We start from the raw sequence: 23,804 nt of genomic DNA on the forward strand, positions 1-23,804 counted from the left end.
AATCCAGTGTGGGTCTTTATGCGAGACCCTTCACACTACTGCCTAAACTATGTAGCCACAAGGGGGCCTGAGTCTGGGTCTCCCTGTGCCAGTCCCCAGCCTGGATAAACTACAGGGTTGTGTCAGGAAGGAAATGCGGTGCAAACATCTGCCAAACCAAATGTGTAAATCAGTGAAAGCTGATTTTATGTGTCGACCTTTGACAACAACTAAATACATGAACTGTTATTTTAAGGAAGCTATGAAAACTCATGTGTGTTGCATCATCATCACGTTTCTGGCATGGGCATGTTGTGTTCCTCCCATGAATCCAGACACTGCTCTATTCAAAGGAAAAAGGGGACCATTGAGGTCAAAAACTTTACAAACTTCTCTGCCTTGTGCTTCCACCTTTAACTTTTTACTTGTTCACATGTTGGTCATTTGGGAATATCACTGATTATATTTACAATCATACAATATTTTGGATAATCAATGCGAGTGTTTTTGTCCAGAACTTTCATCTATTTCCTGAACCCTCTGGAGCCGCAGGGTTGCAGAACTCATCAGACCGCTTTGGGGCGAAGGCGGGATACTCTCTGATCACCAGCTTCAATCGCTCAATATGCCTGATGTGCTCGATATTGTAATCTTATATTGTACATATTCCAATTTTGCTGCTCTTTTTATTTTTTACTTATACTGTAACTTTATTTTTGGAGCGTGTGCTGCTGACCACTTGGCCAGGTCACTCCTGTAAAAGAGATCTTGATTTAAATGGGTTTAAGGTTAAATAAAATAAAATAAAATAACATGCCAGCAGACAGAGAGCCGCTTCGAGTGTGGAGGCTGCCGGCTTGGGCCTAACAGCTACATAAAAAAAGGAAATAGGTTACCTAATTCTACTTTTGTTTTTACTTTTCCGCTCTTGTGTTGCAGGAGACTGAACCTTCAAACTCCATCAGAGAGAGGGGAAGTGGCTTTCACACAAAATAATAAATAATACATAAACCTGATCTCTAAATATCATCCCTGTCTTCCATACATTGTCAGTGAGAGATACACAGACAACGCTCTATCCAATCAGGCTACAAACACTAGCTGGTTCGCCCCTCCCACACGCAGCCACCACGTCAAGCTCAGGAACACATTTTTTTTTACAGGCAGCTTGTAGTGAATTCCCCACACGGCGAAAGAAGGGGGGGCAAGCGAATTTGTCGTGCCACTCGCGTTCACTGTGAATGCACCTTAAAAATTGGACACAATGGATTGGGGGTTTTAAAGTTTCAAAATGGTTTATATGCCATCTATTCTCTCAGTTTTAAGTTTGAAATTCAGAATAAGATCAACTGCAGAATTTGTTCCACTCGCATATCCTATCCAACTGCAGATGAAGGCTGCATCAGCATTTCCTTACTACATACTATGGAGAGCACTATATAGTATAGTTATAGTGTATCATATAGTACTATATAGTACAGTACACTATATAGTGTACTATATAGTGTATTATATACCACTACAAAGTGTACTACATTTACGCGTGTCTTGAAGAGAAAAAGTCAGAGAAGACTAAAGAGAGATAATAAAAAAAGAGCACGGCTCCCAGGGAGGAGTAAGAAGGGCAGAAGTCGTGAAGCTGCGCCGTCATCTATGACTGTTGTTACAGTAGATTGGTCAAAGTTGCTGTAAAATGAAAAGTTGCAAGGTCTCAGGTTTGCTTGAATTTGTGTTACTAGTTGCGATCGCAAGATTGCGAAATCCCGCAGCGTTTGTACTATATAGTACACTTTATAATGTATAGATTGGGGAACATAGACCACAACATAGACCGTTGAATTTGAACAATTTTTGAACAATTTTGAGAAAAAAATGTATTTTTTAATAAACCATCAACGTTTTCATCATCAGAAGACAGTTGATTCATGAATAATCATCATAAAACACTTTTATTGTATAGGTTTTCACTTTGTGAAATTGTTGACGTCATATTAAAAAAAAAACATATAAAGATCATGGTGTCAAAATTGCTTTCAAAATCTTGATAGTCCTCCACTAGATAGTTTTTGTAGTTAGGGATTAGGGTGGGAATTCAGACATAGCCAAAAACGTTTTTTCTGTCAGTAAAAATAAACAAAAACAGTTGAATTATTATGCAAACATCTGAACAGAACCTTCTCTGCAGAAGCAGGCACCGTCGACGTGGGAACAAGAAATGTGGTTGTGGCAGGAGCAGGAGGACGAGCAGTTGGAGCCGTAGAGACCTGCAGGACAGCTGATGGAGCAGTCGTCTCCCTGGAAACAAAAACAAAATCACTGCTTGAGCTTTCTTTTTTCCCTCCTTCAGAATCTGCTGGAGTTACGTTGATCGTGTTAACGGAGGAAAAGTTACAGTAAATCAAAGAACATAAACACTGGAGCTCAGGTGTCAAAGGGTTAAGGTACCAGAAACTGGCAGCTCCATTGGAGGCAGTGAACGGGGATGGGCCCTGACTCCTTATATGTACCTTGTTCTATATTTTGCTTTTTTTCCAATTTGTGTCGTTCTACTGCGGCACAGATTGAAGATACTTGATTTTCTGTGCCCTCCTCATGTGTCTTTTCTGGGCAATTAGCACCACCAGATTAGCGTGGCTGCTGCTACCATTGAGCAATATGTCAAGTATGTGTTGCCTACCACAACCAATTTACCTTGGGATTAATAAAGTATTTGTCTGTCTGTCCATCCATCTGTCTATCTATTTTCTGTGCTTGTTGAGTTTTGTTTATTTCTGTCAGTTTGATAAAAAAAAAATGTAAGAACTAAAATCCCCTTTTCCTAATATTGTAATAATGATCAATACATATTATTGTTAAAACCTCTCGTCTTTGAGGCGCTAAACTAACTCTGATGTGTATTTTTAATGCAATATTTAAGGCTTGTTTCAACTACTGACATTGAACCTATATGTCTATTTTCTAGTAAAGCTGGGGATCTGGTTGATATATGACCACCTTCAAAAAACTGATGAAGACTTTGTATGAATCCGTTCAACTAAAAGTCAAATGAAGATCTAAGCAATCTGCCTCCAAGAGGACGACTGCAGGTGGCGGATGTTAAAGGCAAAAATAACAATGCACGTTCAACACGAATAGCTCCACCCATTTTCCACTATTCGTTTTGCTGATTCTCTTTTCAAAGACAGGAGTTTTACCTGGAACGTTGTTTTTAATCTAAAGCTTAAGTTAAAAACTCACTCAGGGATCAGAAAACTAATTATGGAGAAAACCTGATTTTTTTTAAAGGTGTTTGCAGGTTACAAGGATCCACAGTTGGACTGATATTCATGACTTTATTACTTAATATTCCTAGTATCCCCTGGCTCTGCTATCAGCTTTTGTTGATAAAGTAGCTGAAATAAGCTACACCATATTTTTTTAAGAACAAAATACAAATATCTAAAAATATATGCTTAGACTGCTCCTCCCATGAACCGGTTCCAAGGATGAAGATGGATGGATGGATTGATGAATGAAAATCTCACTTAACACGAGTTAGTTCCATGAACCACTGCAACTTTTTGATCTCAGAATAACTTCAAAATGAAGCTAAAGCATTAGAGTCATTTGAATAAAGATGTTCTGAGCTACTGTGAACTTACCATGAATCCTGGAGCGCAGGTACAGGCTCCGCTGACGCCATCGCAGTCGGCTCCATTCATGCAGACACACGGCTCCCTGCAGCTCTCACCAAAGTAACCTGCAGGACATGTCTCATTGCAATAAAGCCCCGCCCATCCAGGTGCACAGATGCATTCCCCTGACAGGGGGTGGCAGCTGAGAAATGAGGGAGAGAAGACAGGACAGTCTTAAAGAGCATGATGCTTCTAGGATTCAAGAAGAAAGATTTTTTTCAACTCCAAAACTATTGAGAGAAAATGTAGAGACCACAGGTGGAAAAATGAAGAACAGTGCTCCAGAGATTCTATGTGTTATTAATTTAAGGAGAATTTGTTAAGACTGAATCCTTAAGACAAAAGGCAGAATCAGTGTCATAGAGGTATGATAAACTATGAGCTACAGATGCTAAACTGGAACTTGTTATTTCAAGCAATCAAAAAATAAAAATATCAACAAGGTGACTCAATGCAAAAGCCAAGTTAAAGAGCCAAATTTGTGGGAAAATGACTTGATACAGCTGATAGGTACTGTGCTTGAAGAAAAATGATAGAGGTCAGCTGGTAGTCATTGTTTGAGTATAAAGTGCATATTTCTAGGAGACCGTGAGGTCAAAGGGATAAACACAATTCTAATTTGTGAATTTATGTTGTTTATGTCTTGAAGACGGTCTAATATGCTATAAAAAGTTGCATTTGTTTTGAGTAAACCAACATTTAATTTTGGATAAATTGTCAGAATGGGACATCTGTCATTTCAGTTAAGTTTTCTTTTTAAATTTGTGTCAGAGTGAGTGCTCTCACCATGCTGTCTCATGTTTAATCGAGCACATTTTCACGGGAGATGCGGCCGTGTTCGTGCTGAGCCGGCTCTGTGAGTGTGAACGTCGGGATTTCTCCGTCTTTGTAAGTGAAATATACCTTGTTAGTGTTCTTATGATGTAGTTTGACTGTCGTTTATGTATCTTAAATGTTGCTTACAAACAGTATGTTAACAAAAGACCCTTTTCACGGTGATGTTAGACAAAAAAGGGCCGAAAATGCAAATAGTTACTTCCAGTGTTTGGATTTAGAACGGTAAAGCTGACAGCTCAACGCTGTTTAACGCAATTTTACATAAATAATAAACAGTTTCTTTTTTCGCTTGATGTTATTCTCACGTGTTTTAACTCCACCCAAGGTTAATGGTGTAAACAAATGATTGAAAATCATTTGCTGCAGTCTTCCACACCAAGCAGCAGAAAACTTCCTCTGAAAGGAAAAACCTCCAGCAGAACCAGACTCAGTTTGGTCAACCACCCTCTGTAATGTTTAAGTTAGTAGTCTTTCCCACTCATACCCATATGAGTACCTGAGAGTATTTTCGGCTCTGCAGGGGCAGTATTTGTCACAGACGAGTCCGTACATGCCGGTGGGACAGAAGCGCTCCTGGCAGCTGGGGCCCTTGAAGCCCTCGTGGCACAGACAGGCTCCGTTGATGTGGTAGCACTTGGCCCTGTTCTGACAGTCACACTTATGCGCACACTGTGGTCCGTATGAGCCAACAGGACATTCATTCTGGCATCTGGGTTGGTATAAGAGCAGGAAAAAAGAGATTTATGTCAAATATTCAGTTGAATTTTCTCTTAACAAATGAAGCAGAAAACAAACCCAACTAGACTCAGACCATTACCGTGTTTTCCAGAGTATAAGTCACAAGAGCAAAAAATGTCTAATGAACAAGAAGACCATAAAAACGTCGCTCTGGAGTACAAGTCGCACTTTAGGAGAAAAGTCTAGCGTTTCAGAACAAATCCGCCAAGTCCCAGTGTAACTGCAAAATAAATAGATAAAAACAGCAATACTAATCTATTAATGAATATAAGAAAAATATCAAAGTTTAAGAGGAAAACAATCAGATTCTCTTCCTAGTTTGTTTTGGACGACACTTCTGCTGCTGTCTGTCAGCAGCAAATACTTCTTCTCAGAAGCAGCGCCCTCTAGTGGTTGTTAGAGGAAAGAACAATTAAAGGACAACCGATGTTTACTGGGAAAATAACAAACACGTGAGCCTATTCATGTCTGAAAAACACAAATAAGTCACTACTGAGTTTGGGTTGCACCCCTGGCTAAACTATGAAAAAAAACTGTGACTTATACTCCGGAAAATATGGTATATGACAGCCGGAAATAAGCCTTTCACAACCGAGACAGTAGTACAGCTCAGGTAAACAGACAGGAGTCAGATTAACAAAAAATGACCAAAAACAAACATCAATGTTTTTCAGTGTTTGTAGAAACAACAAAGCTGAGTTTAGACTCTGCAGGATGGAAGCATCTGTCGGAACAGGAACAAAAGAAACTTGAACATGTATCTAAGAACTGTTCATTCATGCAGCTGCAGCTTTCTAAATGCCAATATCCACTCTAGACTGAAGGGTTATGATGCTATGACACTGGTCTGTATTTACTCCAGCTTGGCTTGCTATGGTTCTGCATTTAATTGTTGATTTAAAGCAGAGGTCTGTTACTTTTTATGCTAAAAGAGCCATTTGGACCAGTTTGTTACTGACCAAAACCCACCAAGAGCTGCAAAGTCTTCTTTGACTGTTTAAAAAATGAACTTTATGTTTTTGTGACCATTCATGTACACGATTTACCTTTTAAATAGTTACAATAAATGGAAATTACAGTGTTATATTTTTATTACAAATTAATTTTTTTGTTTTACTTTTAAAAGCAGCTTACACAGATTCCTTTCAAAATAAAATGCAGAAGCAGATTTAAAAATAAAAATGCAAGAAAACATGAAACATGGAATTGTTTTTCAATCATTATGACTTTGATTTGCCATCATCCTTCTTCTCTACTTACTATCAAATATAAACACGACAATGTGTAATCCAATTCTCAAAAAACATCCGTACATGTAAATGATATGAGATGGTGGTTTTCTAATGATAAACCACTATGACAGCAAATTAAACATGTACCTTAATTTTACCTAGTTGTCTAATAAGTTAAAAGTCTAAAATAAAAAATAAAAAAAATCATTCAAAACATATTGTTTATTGAAATTGTGGCATTTTTCTTCAAAACCAAAGAGGGATAAAAGATCCATGTTTCTGGTTGAAGATCCTCTGATTTAAGGGTTTGATTACAATGTTAAGCAGGTTTTACAGTTTATTTTATACAAAATGATGGGAAAAAAATGAATGCTTAGAAACACACAAAACATTTATAAGTGCCTAACAGGGCTAAAATGTAAGATACAGAGACAGTAAGAGCCACTTGGGAGCCACAAGCTTCTAAGAAAGTTGAGCCAAAAGAGACGAATCAGTGATCAGTCCCATCAGCGGGGTGTTGGATAAATACAAACCGGATCTTTATTCTGTGGCAGCAGAAGTTTGATCATTCATTTTTAACAAGATTGTTTGCAATTTTAGTAACTTCTGCTTAGTTGACGAACACATCACCCTCCTCTGCCTCAGCGCGTTCACAGATTCACCAAGGGTATGATGATCACATCCCCTGAAAAGTGTAAACACCACTCAGAGGAAAATCACAGTTATAGCGGACAATCAATCAAAACCAAAGAGCATTAGTATGCACTAGACCACGTGATTGTGGATTCAATTGATAACCAATCGCTTTGAAGGGATCCCATATGACAGAATCACCCATACATCATGCGTGGATAGAACTTACACTATTCTGACAAATTCTTCACAATAAATTTATCACACACGATGTACCTTAAGGTGACTGTACGAGCTTTAACTCTTGTGCTTTCATAGGCATGTTTACATTTAAAGTGGGGTCATCTGGACCCAACAAGAAAGCGCACAGAACTTTATTTTTCAAGGATTTTCTATCTTCACTGATGTCCGTGACAAACATAAAATCCTGTCCTCCTTTGTCATGCGAGGGATCACACATCAATATAAGGGTGGGGTCATCTGGACCCCCTAAGATAGCACAAGGGTTAAAGGAACTGCAAGACACACCTACTCTGTATTTAAGATGCAGCCGCCCCTCTCTTTGACCCTCCATGGTCCGGACAAATTTCACTCATTATGCAGTTGTAGTTTATGGGCACTTGTTTTCAGCGACAAGATCAAAGAGTAGAAATAAACATTCAAGATGGACGGTCGATGTGAGAATTTTCATAATGAACTTCCATTCATTTCCTCAACCCACGTGCGGCTCCTTTAAACGATCCCAGTTACTGTTGAGTGAAGGCGGGACACACTGGACAGATCCACGGCCCGTCACAGAGCTCACTGAGCTGGCTAAGCTAGCCAGCAGCCTGGTGAATAACTTAGCAAGCTAGTTAGCTCTGCTCTACCGGGAACGGCATAGTTGATAGCTGTCACCGCCGCTCAGCCTCCAGCATAGATGATAGATTGCTGCTGTCCAGGTGCCCGGCAGATCTAGCAAGGTCTACTCCCCACTGTCCTGTGGGTCCCTGGGCAGTGGAGCCCGCTCTGCCCTCCTACCGGCAGATCCGCCGCGAGTGCCGTTGTAGCACGCAGGATCACTCTAGCCTCATGGACTTATGTTTCTCTTATCTTCATCAAGACAATAATAAAAAGATACCCCAGTTTTATTATTCTATATTTATAAATGTATATACAGACAGACGGAAGTAACGTTTCTAAAGGCCCTCAGGTGCAGCTCTCACTGCACAAGTGAAGCACACAGAACCTGGAGATGTGGTGAAAACAAACAAAGATGTGCTTGCTGGTGTTTCTGTAGAGCTCCCCAAAACATATAAAATACTCACTCAACATCATCCATAATGTGACAATGAATGAATTCCAGAACAACTTCGGGGGTTGCTCCGCGGCAGGAGCATCAACCCGTTGAGCAGTAAATTTGACAGACGTCAAAAGAGAGGCAGCAGATGCAAATTTGACACACCTGCCGCACTCAATGTGAATGCAGCATTAGACTGTCACTAGAAATCCCAAAAATTTTAAAATTGCTTTGATGACAGAAAAACTACAATTCCAATCAAAGCTAAGTCACCTGTTGCTAATGGGGGGAACTGCACTTTTCTTTAAGTCAGACAGGTTATTTGCAGACTAAAAACTGCACAAACACAACCAGAACATTTTTTCCACAAATGCTGTCTGATGTGCAGATGCACTTGACTGGTTTCTTATTAGACCCAACTCTCTGAAGTAGAGGCGGTCTGCAACAACAGTAATCTAGTAAATTCTCTTTTATGATGCTTTTATTGAACTTGTAGCGGAGCGTGAATTCAGCTGCAGGATCGCTGATGCAGGAGGACGCCGTTTGTGGGGCTTATGAAATCTATTACACAAAAAGGGTCTGAGATAATTAACCTACAATCACTGATATTAATGGGATCCCTAAAACAATGGAAACGTCTGTCAGTACAACACCATAAAAACATAATAACTTTTCTTATAGCAACAGCTAAGAAAACTCTAACTGTCAAAAGTTACTGTTTATTTTCAAGTACTTTTAACCCTTTAATACCTGAGGCGTCGCCGGTGATGCTTCAACACAAACTCTTCAACATACTGTCACTTTTCAACCATTAACACAAATCTACTGGAATTACGTTGATCGTATTAACGGTTGAAAAGTTATAGTATTTTAAAGAATATAAACAGTTTACAACTCAAGGTGAAAACCTGATGCACCACCAAACAGGTGGAGAGTCCTGGAGCCAAGCAGAGGACCCCCCCCCTCCCAACATTCTTCACACATCTACAAGTGGGAACCATCGGGAAATAGACAAATCACTTAATTAAAAAGTCTCAGCAAAGACTTCTGTTTTGTCCCGTTTAAATTATACCAACTTCCTTGAGACTCTTATCTGCACTAATTCCATTAGAATGTGGACAGAGGGGAAGAAACCTCAACCCGGAAATTATTCCATGTAGGCTAATTCACCTGTCTGACGCCGCAATGGATGGAGGTAATTTGGTCAACTGAAAAAAAGAAGAGGAGGAGAAGGAAAAGACGAAAGGCAGAACAAAGCGGACCAGACGATGATGGGTTCTGGGTTAGCTGGAGATGATGGCAGTAGTAAAGAAAACCCACTCTGGTTGGCTGACAGTGGGGGAATGCAGGTCATTATTGTTCTGGAGAGACAGCAGGGTGTCTCCCTTTGATGGCTGTCACTTCCAGGATCAGACTGGAGTGCTAAACACCTGAACTGCAGACCTACAGGTCATCTTTATTCACGAGAGCTCTGTGAGAAGAGATGGTGTCTGTTCTGGGTAGACACAAGACAAACAACCTCACAACTGTTGCAAACCTGTGATTCTCTTGATTAAGGTCACAGCTAAACAGCGCAAAGTATTATGTTTTCAATGTTACGGTCATTAATTATTCTTTAAAACTGGTTTAAAGATTCATGGTTTATGCAATTTCCCCCTGGGAACAAGACAATATTCTGATTCTGATTACAGACTTGTTTCATCTTTACTTTTGACGACATTAACAGGACAGAAAAATGAAATAAAAGGGAAAACTGCAACTGTTTTTGAACTTCCAAACAACACTGGGCTTTTGTTCCAGCTCTGAGTTGCTTAGCTTTAAAAGTGACAAACACACACATGTACATTCACTGGCCATTGTATTCAACACATCTGTCCAACTGCTTGTTGAGGCAAATTTCTTATCAGCCAATCACATGCCAGCAATAGTACATTTAGTCATGTAGACATGGTCAAAACGATCTGCTGCAGTTCACACTGAGCATCAGAATGAAGAAGAAAGGTGATTGGAGTGACTTTGATGGTTATTGGTGTCAGACAGACTGGTCTAGACTGGAGTATTTCAGAAACTGATGATCTTCTGGGATATTCACCTACAACCATCTCAAGGGTTTACAGAGAATGGTCAGAAAAAGAGAAAATATCCAGTAGAGCTGGGCGATATGGCCAAAAAATCTAATCTCTGATTTTTTCATTTGATTTTCATTGATTTTTTCTCACTTTTTTTTTTTTTTGCAACAAAGGTTACAAATGACAGAATATTTTTAACCATAACTATTTTATTTTAACATTTCCTTTGGAAATTAGCTCGAAGTCAAAGTGCAACTAATACAATCATTCGGCAGAACACTTTTGGCAGCAACAGCCTTCAAACTGATGTTGCTGTTTGTGGTTTGATGCTCCAGGTTTGACAACCTTAGTGACCAAAATCAAATTTTTGACTCACCAGTCAAGTTGGCAGTAGATAAAAGAAAGTCTAAACATATTTTTATTGGACAAAATATTATGTTTTCAGCTCAACACCGGCTACGTAATGCTACAAATAGACTACTAATAGTACAGAGGATTCATGTCTGGCATGATTACGTTTATAAAATACAGTTTTTATAAATGTATAAATTAATGGTGTATTTATCTGCCTCGTCTTAAAACACTGAACAATTTTGAACCGATCCTCCGTGTTTACATATAGGAGATGCAGGAAAAGCTTGTTAGCATTAGCAGGTATTATCGTAGCATGCTAGCATCAGTGTGTAACAACAGCACGGTCTTATAATCAACACTTTTATTTATCTTCCAGTTCTGTCTGGATCCTGTTGAAAATCGCAGCTGCTTCATCAGCCAAAGCTTACCGCTACACAGAGACCTTTAGCAAAGGGCGGTGGGGGGGTAGGGAGGGGCTTCACACGGCACGCACAGTTTTTTCTTTTCTTTCTTCTTTTTTTGCAAACAAGCTAACAAGTATGTTTTCCTTCCACACTTTGGACTCCTTAGTACCAACTGATCATGGTTACAACACCACATCCTACCTAGTGGTGAAGTTATCTATCTGAAAGAACAAAAAGGGGCAATTCTGTGTCTAATCATTGGTTTGGTCTCACGTTTGTATGGGTTTGAGGGCAGCAAACCATGGTGTTGAGGGATTCAGTAATCCCTTCATCTCCATACTTTTATGTACTCTTGTCATGCTGTACCTCTCTCCGATGTAGCCAGACGTGCACTGGCATTGACCGCTGATGTGGTCGCACAGGCCTCCGTTGCGACAAGTGCACTCCTGAGAGCAGTTGACCCCGAACCATCCAAACGGACATGGCTGAGCGCACACTTGACCCTGGAGCGGGTGGGGGGGGGTTACAAAGAGCACACACAGTTTCAAAAACTTCCTAAATGTATATAAAGACGTGTCAGGTTTAATGTCATTAGGTTATGTGCTATTGATAAAAAAAAAGCACCAAAGCTTTGAGTGCGATTCTACTTTCAGAATGATTTGGGTTTAATATTGAGAGTATAGATTCCTGTTCTCATGGATCTTCTCAGTCCCACTCTGACCGGAGTCCTGGTGTTGTGAGAGGAGGAGACTCGTACCATCCAGCCAGCAGGGCAGGAGCACTCTCCGCTAACATGGTGGCACAGTCCTCCGTTCTGGCAGGGGCAGTGCTGCTCACACTGAGGGCCATGCTTGCCCGGAGGACAGCGGTCTTCACAGCTGGGGGGAGCAGAAAGAAAGAAAAAGAGGGGGGGCTCATCAAAGTGTTTTATTAGATGCAAGCACACCAATGGACGTGGAGACCATTAAAATGCTTTCATTGAATCCAAACATGTTCAGCTTCTTAAAAGCTTCATGAGTGAGGAGAGCACATAACTCTGTTCAAGCTCAGGGAAAGAAGAGCATTATTTCTTTGGAGAAAAGTGTCGCACTTATGACATAATAGGGTTCTATTCAGTAAAATTGGCTCTGAAAGTCCTACTTTCTCATTTAATCACCAAAAACTACTTTGGTTCAGAAAAAGGTTTCAATTTTTTACTGTCTTCAGCAGAACATTAGAAGTCGCATTAGCTTTTTATTTTGTGAAAGAAAAATTAGAAATGCATCGTCAGAATCAGGTCATCAATAAAGTGGGAAAAGTAGATGAACAGAAACTGGTCTCCCTAACTTTCATAAAACTTAACGACCAGTTCAGACTGGGAGTCACTTCACTGTCATTCACTGTCATTATGTCATGACTTCACCGAAAAAGTAACTGAATATAGCAATTGAAAAGTAATCTGTTATAATAAAACAGAACTCTGCAATCACACACACACTACATACACTGCAGTCCGCAGTGGTTGGGAGATCTTTAGGTCTAGAGATGTTCTTCACAAGACAAATTTGCATTTAATGCTGTAAATTTGCATTGCTGGTATACAGAAGGATCGTCTGCAGTGATTGTGTCCAGCCCTGCTTTACATGTAATAAGCAATCAAACAAACAAGTGAAGGACTGTTTTTATGCAATTTTTTTTTTTAAATCAAGCCAGTATCCGGAACCTTTGAACTTTTCATGTCCTATAAAATTTTCAAATAGATAATTTGACAGGAAATCTTAAAAATGACTTTTAAAAATGTTTATTTTTTTAATTATTAAAAATCATACAAAGATACCAACCAAATGATTTCTGGGAGGATAGAGGAGTGGATAAACAAATCTCATTGATTTGATTTGATTTGAAGGTCAGTCCTAAATATATTCTGTTCACTTTTTTGTTTATTTACTTATATTGTGCTACATTTTCTAATAAGTAGCTAGTGAAAGTAACAGGTCAAAACAGAAAGGATCAAAACAGTTTATTTTTATTTCTTAGTCATGTTTAGGTTTTTCTTCAGTTTTAGCAATAAAAGTTTGAACTAAAAACTGAATCTGGTAAAATATTTTTTTATTGTTTTTGGGCTGGCTGAGCTGAACTCCAGATTACTAAATCTGTGTTTGTTCTGGGTATAAATCAGATCAATAAAATATTTAAAATGTGTCTTTTAAGTTACATTTTCACTTTTTGTTACATTTTAGTACCAATATGGTTGTTCTTGTTCGAAAAAAGAAAAAAAAAAAAAAGAAAAAAGAAAAAAATCAATTATTCGTTCAAACAACCTTGCTATTTCGCAGAATTTTTTTCACTCTCTTTTTGGTCACAAATGATTTGCTGGGCAAAAACATAACAGTAATATCTATTTTTTTTTTTTTTTGTCTTTTAGGCCTGAATTCTATTCATGCATTTTTTCATGATATTTTCATTTGACAAGCAGTTGCAATGATATAAATCATGATCTCCATCATGGAAATGAATCAGTGTAATAACAGAGTCTATCAGCTACTCACAAAGCTCCTGTGTATCCAGGAGCGCAGATGCACTCGCCGGTCTGATGGTGACAGGTGGCGTTGTTCAGGCACTGGCACTCCTGCTGGCAGTCTTTTCCGTAGAAGCCGGGGTCACAGGTTTCCTCGCAGCGCCACCCTTGGTAGCCGTCGGTGCAAACGCAGGCTCCGGTTATGGGGTTACATTTGGCACCGTTCAGACACTGACAACGGTTGCTGCAGTGGGGGCCCCAGAAATCACTTTCACAGCCTAAAGAGAGGAGAAAGTCCTGAGATTTGAACTGAAAAGGAAATCCTGCAGCGCAAAGATCAGATAAAAGGTCTTAGAAGATTTGATTTTTAGAGTAAGATCAAGTCCAAACCCAAGACATGTAAAGATGAAAATCCTTAAAATCATTTTCAGAAAAAAATGAAAGAAACCCCATATTTCTTTAATCCAAACTTCCTTATTTAGCCTTTAACTGTTATCACAGACAAAGAGGGAAACTCTGTCCAGTATCGTTGTGCGTCCGTCGCCGAGTTAGGTCACTGTAACAGTCTGCGTACCGGTACCAGCTTTGAAGGTTGGGGAGCCCTGTTTTAATGGGAACAGCCAGCTCGTCAAAAAAGGACAAGTTGGGTCCACCCAAAACATCAAGTGCAGAATAGAAGCTCACTCACTTTTAAATATTTAAAATTGTATTTATTTGCTCATGAGTACTTTAAACTTATTTACCTTTTTATGGATATGTGAAATGATGTAAAATTGTGTGTATTTAAAGAGCTCCTATTAGGCTCTATGTAAACATGTGTTGTCACTGTTCAGTAATTGTATTTTAATTGCCTCAAGTTTAATATTGCTTAGTAAAAATAATAAAAAAAAATAAAGCTAAAGGATGACAAGTATGCAGAGCGAAGTTTGGCCCACCCATATTACCAACGTTTCAAAAAATGGCAATTGGCAGGAACAAAATAACGCGTTGAATTTCTGTTAAATTTAAATGGTAAATGGCGTATACTTGTATAGAGCTTTACTACCTTCCTTGAAGGCCCAAAGTGCTTCACAGTCACAGACCCATTCACCCATTCACACAATGATGGTGGCTCCGCTGCCGAACACTGGCACCAAACTTCCACCAGAGGCAGTGTGGGGTTCAGTGTCTTGCCCAAGGACACTTCAACACATGGGCAGGTAATTTCATTTACAAACTAGTCAATCAAAAAGGCATGCCCTTAAATAAATCAAAGTTAGGTTCTAACAAAATGAAAAAGGCTGTTTTTAGGAACTTCTTCAGTTGTCAGGAACAAGAGATAAAGCTATATATATATAAATTAAAAGTCTGTTTTTTGCTGTAAAATATTATTATTTTTTTAAAACACTGAAATCAGCTGCTCTCTTCTACAACTTTCCTCCATTTGGTTTTCCTGGACTGCGTCAAAGTGGGAGCAGAATGTATGAGCTTGGTTCAAGACAGTTTTCTGAGCAATAATCAGGACTAGAAATTTTGAAGAAAATTACAGAGATGACTTGACCTCTGCAGATGAATAATAAGCAGAGCTCTGACAGACAGAGTTTTTGATTGTGCAACTTCAAGGTGAAAAACTGTTCAAGGGGGCAGAAGCCCGTTCTCCCAGAGAGCTGTTTGTAATGAAGACATTCACATGTTCCAAATTCCACTCTGCAGTTAAATCTCTTATGTCTGGAGGTTCTAAACTGACTTCAAACAAGTCTGTTGAACATGAACATTTTGTGAAACCATTGAATCCCTGTCAGGATCACGGGACGGCTGGAGCCGGCACCATCTGCCGTTAAGTGAAGGAGAGGTCCGCCCTGGACACGTCGGCAGTCTGTTGCAGGACGTCATAATTGCACATTCTTACATCCACACCTAGGTACAATTTAGAACCCTCAGTGAACCTATGATCCTTGTTTCTGGAGAAAACCAGAGAAAAAACCCCCACAAGCACTAGGAGAACATGGAAACTCCACCCAGAGAGGACCCAGCACACACCGTCTACACGAACTGGACAAAACAAGGTGTTGATGTCACCCATAGGAAATAAATTACCTCTGGTCCTCACAAAATCAGGCCAGAGCCTTTGCTGTCACTTCCTGGTACGTCTACCACCATATTGCAACTGATTAGTCCAAGTTGGTCTGAGTCATGTTTTTAGAGGAACTCCTGTCAACCAATCATGAGTCAGCTTGTTCTGACTTGTTCAAAGTCCACACTCCTTTCAACTGGAAGAGGATCGGGTTAATCTGTCAATCAAATGTTGGAGGCGGGGCCAGCGGGCACCACATGCTTTTACTAAGGCATCTGATTGGTCAGTTTTTAAAATATCTTTAAAGAAGTTAGGATTACAAAGAACGTGCTAAGAAGAATGTATCAGAGCAAGAATGGTTGTTCTGACAAATAAAATGAATGTCTATTTCTCAGTGGAAGTCTATGGGACTTTGGGCTTTTTGCAACCAACGGGTACTTCCTATTTAGAACACGAGAGGGGAGGGGTCGCTAAGTCAATGGGAACCAGCTGGGATTTGAACCAGGGGCTTCTTACTGTGAGGCAAGAGCGCTAACCACTACACCACAGTTTAGTAGAAAAAATAAAGATCAAATTCACAGTCAGAAAATATACAGCAAAGATTTAGATGTTTTCATTCTTTCAACGTACTTATAGCACGTATGGTAAACCTGTGATTTGGACTGTTGTGGACAGATTCTCCAAACTTGTCCACGCTTTGTCTTTCCAGAAATCAGCCAAAGAAATGAAGATTCTTGTCACTTGGCATCTGGTTCAATTGCATGGACTTCTATGACACATTACATAAGATAGTGGACCACAGTTTGTAGCAACATTCCGAAGGGAATTCTGCAAGGTCCTTGGGATCAAGTTCAGAGATCCACCCCCAAATCAAAGGCTAGGCAAGCGGTTCAACCAAGATGCGGAAACAACATTACATTCTGTGTGCAGCATGAACCCCAATATTTGATCTTCTCAGCTTTGATGGGCTGAGTTTTTGCATAACTAATCAATTTTTAGAGGTTTTTCCCCTTATCAGGCTGTCTATGGAACTGTCAGCCCTCCCCCGGTGTACCACTGAAAGGGGGTGCCAGGAAGTTTGCGGTTTGTGATGGACTGTCCCCTTCAACCAGCACCAATGTCTCTTCCTGCATCCTGTCTCGTGGTTGATGGCCAAGCCTACATCATCAGGCAAGTCCTTGCCTCCAGTAGGGTTAGTCAGGGTATGCAATACCTCATGGGCTGTAATGTTTATGGACCTGTAAGATCATCAGTTGGAGTGTCACATCCTTGATCAAGACCTGATAACTCGCTTCCATCATCAGGACCACTGGGACCAACCTCATCGTCTGTCTAAGAGCAAAGGGGTTACGGTTATGAATTGACTCTTGTTTTGGGTTTTTAGTAGGCCTACACAATAAACCGCAAATTTACCGTCATCACGGTATCAGGCCAGTGCGGTATGCATACTGCAAAAGGAGGTAAAAGTGGCGATAAGTGGTCTCCAGCTGCACAAATGCTACACTATCAGTTTATAGTTGAAGTAACAAACCCATTGTTTGAAAAAATAAATTTTTAGCTTTAATTTAGTTGGTTTTCCTTATTTTCATTTTTGTTGATCTGAAAAATGATCCCAACCATGACTCTAAAAACTTTATGTTATCCAAACCATGAGTTTAGTGAGCTGTTACACCCCTGCCATCGGTTATATGGAGATGCTTTGGTTTGAGGACAGGCGACGTTCTCCAAACACAGGTACTATGCAAAACATAACAAAACTAAACATTATTTGAATAAAACTATCACAGTGAAATGGAAATATATTTGTATTTTTTTTCTATTTGTCTATTTATCGCAAGTCATACAGTCATCGCATAAAGTTTCAAACACAGATATTGGATATTTTATCCTATCGTGAAGGCCTAGTTTTTAGGTTTCATGTTTGATAAGTTTCTGACTTTGACTTTACCTGGACCCCCGAGTTCTCCTTGAGACAGTCACAGCTGCCTGTACCTGCAGGTTACCTTATTTAGGAAAGAGTCTTGTTGGTTTCAACAAAGAGTGTTTCAAGGACTTATTTAGTTGTGCTTTTTGGGGTGGGGTGGGGGGTTGGTTACTGGTCCCTCTTTCCACGTTTTGTGGTAATCTTTTGCCATAAGATCTGAGAACGTCACTGGATGTGTTACAGTCCCTCCTCCTCCGGGTTGTTTCCTTTCTAACTAACCATAACACCTTGCTGAGGAAACAAACTTGCAACTCAGAGTGCTGCCTCGACCCCCACCCACCACCAGTACACACCCTATGCACCATACACCCCCATTATAAGGTTTTCAGCACTAGGACCAGCTGGAATACGCTGATGACTCACAGGTTTAAAGTAGAACCTTAAGGCGTTAGATGGAAGTCCAATAAAATAATTAGAAGAACAAATGATTAAATTTTCCTTCTAGAAACCTGAGGAACTCTGCTTTGTTTGACGAAGTCTTTGCATGTCGGGGATGGTAACCGCCACATAAAAAAATGAAAACGCTGGACGTGGAAGCACAGAACTCTGATGGGGGAGGGGGGGCAAACCAAAGTCTGATTGACTCATTGACAACCCCCCCACCACCACCCTCCTATCTCCTTTATTTACCCCCCCCCTCAGCTCCCCGGGCTGCAGTTCTCATTTACCTTGGCTGCTGAGTCTAAGCCTTCCTCCTCTCACAGCCTCAATTATTCAGCATTCCAAATCCAATGACTAATGACTTTGATCAGGAGTAGCTTCTTAACTCCAAGAAAAACTTTGTGGTCTTAATTGAGCGCTGCATGATTATATGCTGGTGAAGGCGGGCTGTGGGATGGATGTGTGCAGGCTTGCAGCTCACCTGCAGAGCTCACAGCATCAGATTTGTCTGCTGAGCCAGAAATCAAAACATTTATATCGAATAGGAAGCTGAACAAAAAACAACATTCATGTTACTATGTATTAACTTTTCTATCAAGTCTTAATCATTAAACCAACGCCTTGGACTCAGACATCCCTGGTTCAGTCGAACTACATAGTTGTTTAAATGTTTGTTTTGGCTGAGACCACAATTTTGACACACAGCATCACTAATTACAGTAACATAAACTAACTAGTTTACTAGTATTTTATTCATATGTATGTAACTGTTTACTTGTATTCAATTGAGTTCCTAACTTGGTTACCATTTGGATTTATAAAAAAGGAAACTATAACAAATGCATTTTTTACAACAAAGTTCCCAACACTGATGCAGTCTGACAACACAAAATGATTTAACTCTACACTATACAACTTTGAAGAGCATGACATAACAAATGCCACAACAAAATACATCATAACACAACATGAAACAAATGATAAAATGGCACAAGACACAAATAAATAAAAAGTGACAAAACATGAGAATACATTAATCATGAAGATATGTGACATTTAGAACAAAACAACAGAGTGAAAAAAACGTGACAAAATACAATTTGACACAACATCTGCCAACATAAAACGAATGATGGGACACAATAGCACAAAACACGACACAAATTTACTCTAGGCACAAAACACTACGAGAAAACCCAACAGAACCTGGTCCGGCAACAGTCAACCTCCACCCAAACGCCCTCTGCTGGAAGTCAGGGGAACTAAAACCGAAGAGTGGAGGAACAGTTTTGTGTCTTCATTAAATAAAAAGAAAAAAGAAAAGAAAGCCAATGTCAGCAGAAATAATTCCTTTTAAAGTTAGGTTCCTTAATCTTACTCTAAAAAAAATTGTTTTAAAGTTTTTCTTAACTTTATTTGTTGAATTTGTTATTATTTTCCACCCATATGAGCGGGTCTACCTCTGCAGCCAGTAACCCAAAGGTCAAACTTTCTAACCTTCCTAACCTACTGAAGCCAGAAACACAGACATGTTACTAAAATGATCAATGCCTCCAGTTTTTAAACCTGCATTCACAGAGGAGAGTAGTAATAAATCCTATTTTAAATTAGCACATTATGACGGGGAAGCTCCCACAGCTGAAAACGACGCCCCCTGCTGGAAGCTGGATTACATCCTGAGAGAACATTTTGGTTTTGTAAGGAAGAGCAGACATTTGCATGAAGGAAGAGAAACTCTTCTGGTTAGCATTAATAAATTAATTAGATTTATTTAATTGAAACATCTCACTCTCTGATGCTGTTGGGAAAAGAGCTTCTGGACGAAACAGTGAATAGACATTTTTGTATTTTCTGCTCACCCAGGAAGGTGCATGGTCTGTCAGACAAGAAAATAAATCAAACTTCATAAACAATACTTCTCTGTGAGCCCCTCGTCCCCCCACACAAACGAATGGAAGCCCCAGAGAGCAGTCTGACCTCATGATAACTGCTCCAAGCAGAGTTATCAGTAGACAGTTGACCCAAATACAAACAGACGAGTTTAATTCACAGTCATTGATTTCCTATTTCCAATTAATAATTTTAATGAGGTTCTCAGTGAGCAGCCAGGCCAGATGGATGACACAGATTTTCTACTCAAACGTCAGACAGAAGTGACAGTTTCCTCTGTCGGACACAGCTACTCGGAGACGTGGTTTTTACAAATCATGCTCCCAATTAGGCTTTCCCACCCAGATAATCTGCCAGACCCCAACTCCTGACAAACAACCTGCACCGCACATTCAGCAGTTGGCTTCACTGGAACAGTTTTCATTAATCTGTACTGCAGCTCTTACGAGTTTATCACATTTCAGTTTTCATTATTAGTAAAAATCTGAGCTCAGATCAAATGAGTCCAGACAGGCGGAGATCCTCACACAAACCTGGCCTTCAGTGACAGGTGAGGGCTGAAGCCACAGTATGGGTGGGGTCATAGGTCAAGCTACCAAGTCTGTGAGCTTAAGACACTTTAGCATTCAAACATAGAAAGAACTGGACTGACCTTAAAGCAGAGGTTTGTTTGTTTTACCTAAAAAAAATGCTTGGAAATTCAACTCCCATCCTGCATTTGGGTCGAAAAAGACTAATTTAACTGACTGTAGTGGTTTTTTTTTTTTCGTTTGTCTGTTTTTCCAACACCTTTTACAGTTGAAACTCCCCTACTTTCCTCTGACTCTTAAGCACCTGATTGGTGGTGTAGTTGGTTAGCGTGTTTGCTTTTAATTGAAGAGTCTCCTGGTTCCAGCAATATCTGGAATTTTCTAATCAAAGACCCTGCAGGGGGGCCACATTTGTTTTTCGACTAGGTCACCAGGCAGCCCAGGGCCGGGCCTGTATATGCCCCTACCGGGCGGTTGACAGCCAGTGGCATTTGATATAGACAGCTGCCATCCAGAGACATTTACACATCGTTCAGTCTAAACCCATTGTTTGAAAAAATAAATTTTTAGCTTTAATTTAGTTGGTTTTCCTTATTTGCGGCTGCCACCACCCTGCGGTCCCCCGATTTTGTAATTATCTTAATTATGAAACTGGCCTCTAATGGTCAATTAAAAAAAAAGTTTAACATTTGTTACTATCTGGTTAGTTTCAAATCCATGAGGGTGGAATGTGAATGTGAGTCCTATTTGAAGGAGGCACAAGATCGTGACCCAGAATCAGAAGAGTTAAAGTTTGAAACATCTTCTGTCTCATATAATAATTAAAAATCCTGTTTTTGTTATCAGTGCCCGACTGTACTGTTGACTAAAGTGAGTTAAACTTCACGGTTGGATTATTTTAGGGGTTTGCTTATCAGAGAAGAAATCTGACTTAAAAAGAATCATGAAGAAAAAAATATATCAAAGTGAGCTTCATATTATGAGGAGGAGTCGTTTGTGAATTATTTGGAGATGACAGAGAAAAGTTGTCTCCTGTTGCCACAGCAACAGAGGATTCTCCTATATGTTCTGCCTACACATCCCAACCATTCATTTAGTTTTGGTCTGCTGTGTTTGCCTGACTCACAGGCTGTGTGTTTAACTTCTAGCAGAATAAACAGAACTCACACGACGCAAATGAAATATTTAACATGCTTCTAAGTCTATAATGGGCTGAATGATCAATTGTTTGACTCAAAGCAGAGAAAACAGATAAAAGCTGCAGCTAATTACTCTTTTCATTCAGATTTTAATGTTTGAAAACAAAAAAATTCTAATTTTACACTGAAAAACATATACGATAAGAAGGAAAATGTCAATCCTCTCTCCAGTAACACTCCTGTCTCCTTTATAAATTTCAATGAACAAACACAAAATCTGAAAAGCATCAGATTGAGATTCTTTGACGAGTTGTGGCCCTGCAGCGTGGCTCCTCCATGAGAGGGTCGGTGAAGTGTCCTCCTGGTGGAGACAATGAGTGGGCTTCAGTCACTTAAAGTGGATTGGCTCCAGGGGATCCTTAAGGAATCAACAGAGCAGCCTGCCCTCTTACGCACCGCTCACATGGTTCGCCCCCATGCACATAAAACCTCTTCATGAAAGGTCAAGACCACTTGAAGTGCAAAATGACCGCAGGAGAAGTGCAGCAAGAAATAAGGAGAGCAGGGCGGCGGCTGTTTCCATCCTCCGCCTCTCAAAGGAAGTGTAAAGGACGTCCATGAATAATTCCTGACTATTTCTGGAGTCAAAGTGAGACGGAGAAGGAAAGTCTTCGGTGGAAATCCCTTCAGCTGAGGGCGGGAGGGGGATAAACAAGTTTACTTGGTAAGCAATCAGACCATGGGGAGAAAAAAGATGGAAACTAGTTCTGTCTAGGATGGGGGGCAGTACAAACGTCTGCTGGGGAGCAGTACAAAGGTTTCTTCTTAGGGGTCCAGAGATTTTGGAAACAGAGGTTTCAGATCAACATGAAAAATGGCTTTTTAAGACATCTAGGTTGTGGAAGTTTGGTTAAAAACTTCACTATCATTATTAAAACACCACTGGGAACGTTTTTTTTTAAATAAAAAAAATAGTCATATGAGAACTTTAAAACAGAATTCTCTTAAAAGGAATACCATAACACCACAACGATGAGACACAGCGACTCGTTAAAATGTTGTTGGATGAATAAAACAGCTTTTAACGTGATCCATATTGCTTCTCACTATTTTCCCGACAATCTATAAGTCGCAAACACTTATTAGCCTACCTTGTGGTTGTAGCGTCCCCAGTAAAACAGCCTAGCCGTATTCCTCCACTGTACCAAATTAGCAATAAAAGAGTTGAAACTGGCCTTCATACAGACGCTCAAAATCAATCATTAAAATAAAAAGTTAGAATAAGTTAAAATCCTGGCAAAGCACAGCATCTCCATTTTTCTCTTTTTGTTTTGACCCTTCCCTGTAACTCTGCTGGCCAATGACTGAAGAGATCTTTAGTCATGTTGTTTTGTTTAGAAGTTTTGGACTTAAACAGAAATCTCTGGTAACACAACACAACACATTCAACCTGGGAAATATTCATAATGTAACGTAAGTTCACTGATGACTGAAGGTCACTGAAAAGTATCATCTTTCAGACCTGGAGTGATTCAAAACAAATATGGACAGAGGCGCTCTCATCTTTGAAAAAAAAAAAAAAAAAAGTCTATGGAAGATTTTAAAGACAAAGTTCTATAACAACCAACTCCTGTCTGTAAAATGTGTCTTACAGGTCATCTTATTATTGTAACACATTAATGCTTATTCAGTTCTATGAAACATAGGAGGAATTAAATAAATATCTATATTAGCGCAACAAATAACAATTATTTAAATAACCATGCTAAGAACATGCTAATGAGAAAACTAACCTCTTATATCACTTTGCATCACTAAATCAGTTGGATTTGTCATCCTGTCACTTTAAAACAAATCCAATAAGGCATAAGACTCAGCAGTACTTCTTCTAATTGCTATTGACAGCAAAACAGATGCATACGTCTGCAGTGCCCTCTAGTGGTTGTTGTTATATATTTAAAAAACAAATCAGTTGCAAGACACACCTGAGAATAAGTTGCACCCGCTGGCCAAAATATGCAAAAAATGTGTTTTTAAGGCAAATAGGTCACTTTCTTTCCCAACCTTTAGCGTCTTCATCTCTTCAGACCAAACTGATCATAAATGCATCTAAAAATCTCCGGAATGGAAA

The 23,804-nt window shown here is 39.6% G+C and overlaps 1 protein-coding gene across 2 annotated transcripts in view; it reads right to left on the reverse strand.

Annotated features, from left to right (window-relative positions):
- Positions 1–23,804, reverse strand: part of LOC112140290 (multiple epidermal growth factor-like domains protein 11) — a 131,640-nt gene that overhangs the window by 36,698 nt on the left and 71,138 nt on the right. For both annotated transcript variants that reach the window (XM_024263200.2, XM_036217354.1), the window contains exons 7-12: positions 13,728–13,974; positions 11,957–12,077; positions 11,566–11,702; positions 4,987–5,199; positions 3,621–3,795; positions 2,154–2,274 (exon numbers count right to left, since the gene is read on the reverse strand). In XM_024263200.2, the coding sequence (XP_024118968.1) occupies positions 2,154–2,274; positions 3,621–3,795; positions 4,987–5,199; positions 11,566–11,702; positions 11,957–12,077; positions 13,728–13,974 (1,014 nt within the window). The remainder of the gene's footprint in view (positions 1–2,153; positions 2,275–3,620; positions 3,796–4,986; positions 5,200–11,565; positions 11,703–11,956; positions 12,078–13,727; positions 13,975–23,804) is intronic.

This window comes from Oryzias melastigma, linkage group LG3 (genome assembly GCF_002922805.2).
Source record: "Oryzias melastigma strain HK-1 linkage group LG3, ASM292280v2, whole genome shotgun sequence".
In the NCBI taxonomy this organism is placed as follows: Eukaryota; Metazoa; Chordata; class Actinopteri; order Beloniformes; family Adrianichthyidae; genus Oryzias; species Oryzias melastigma.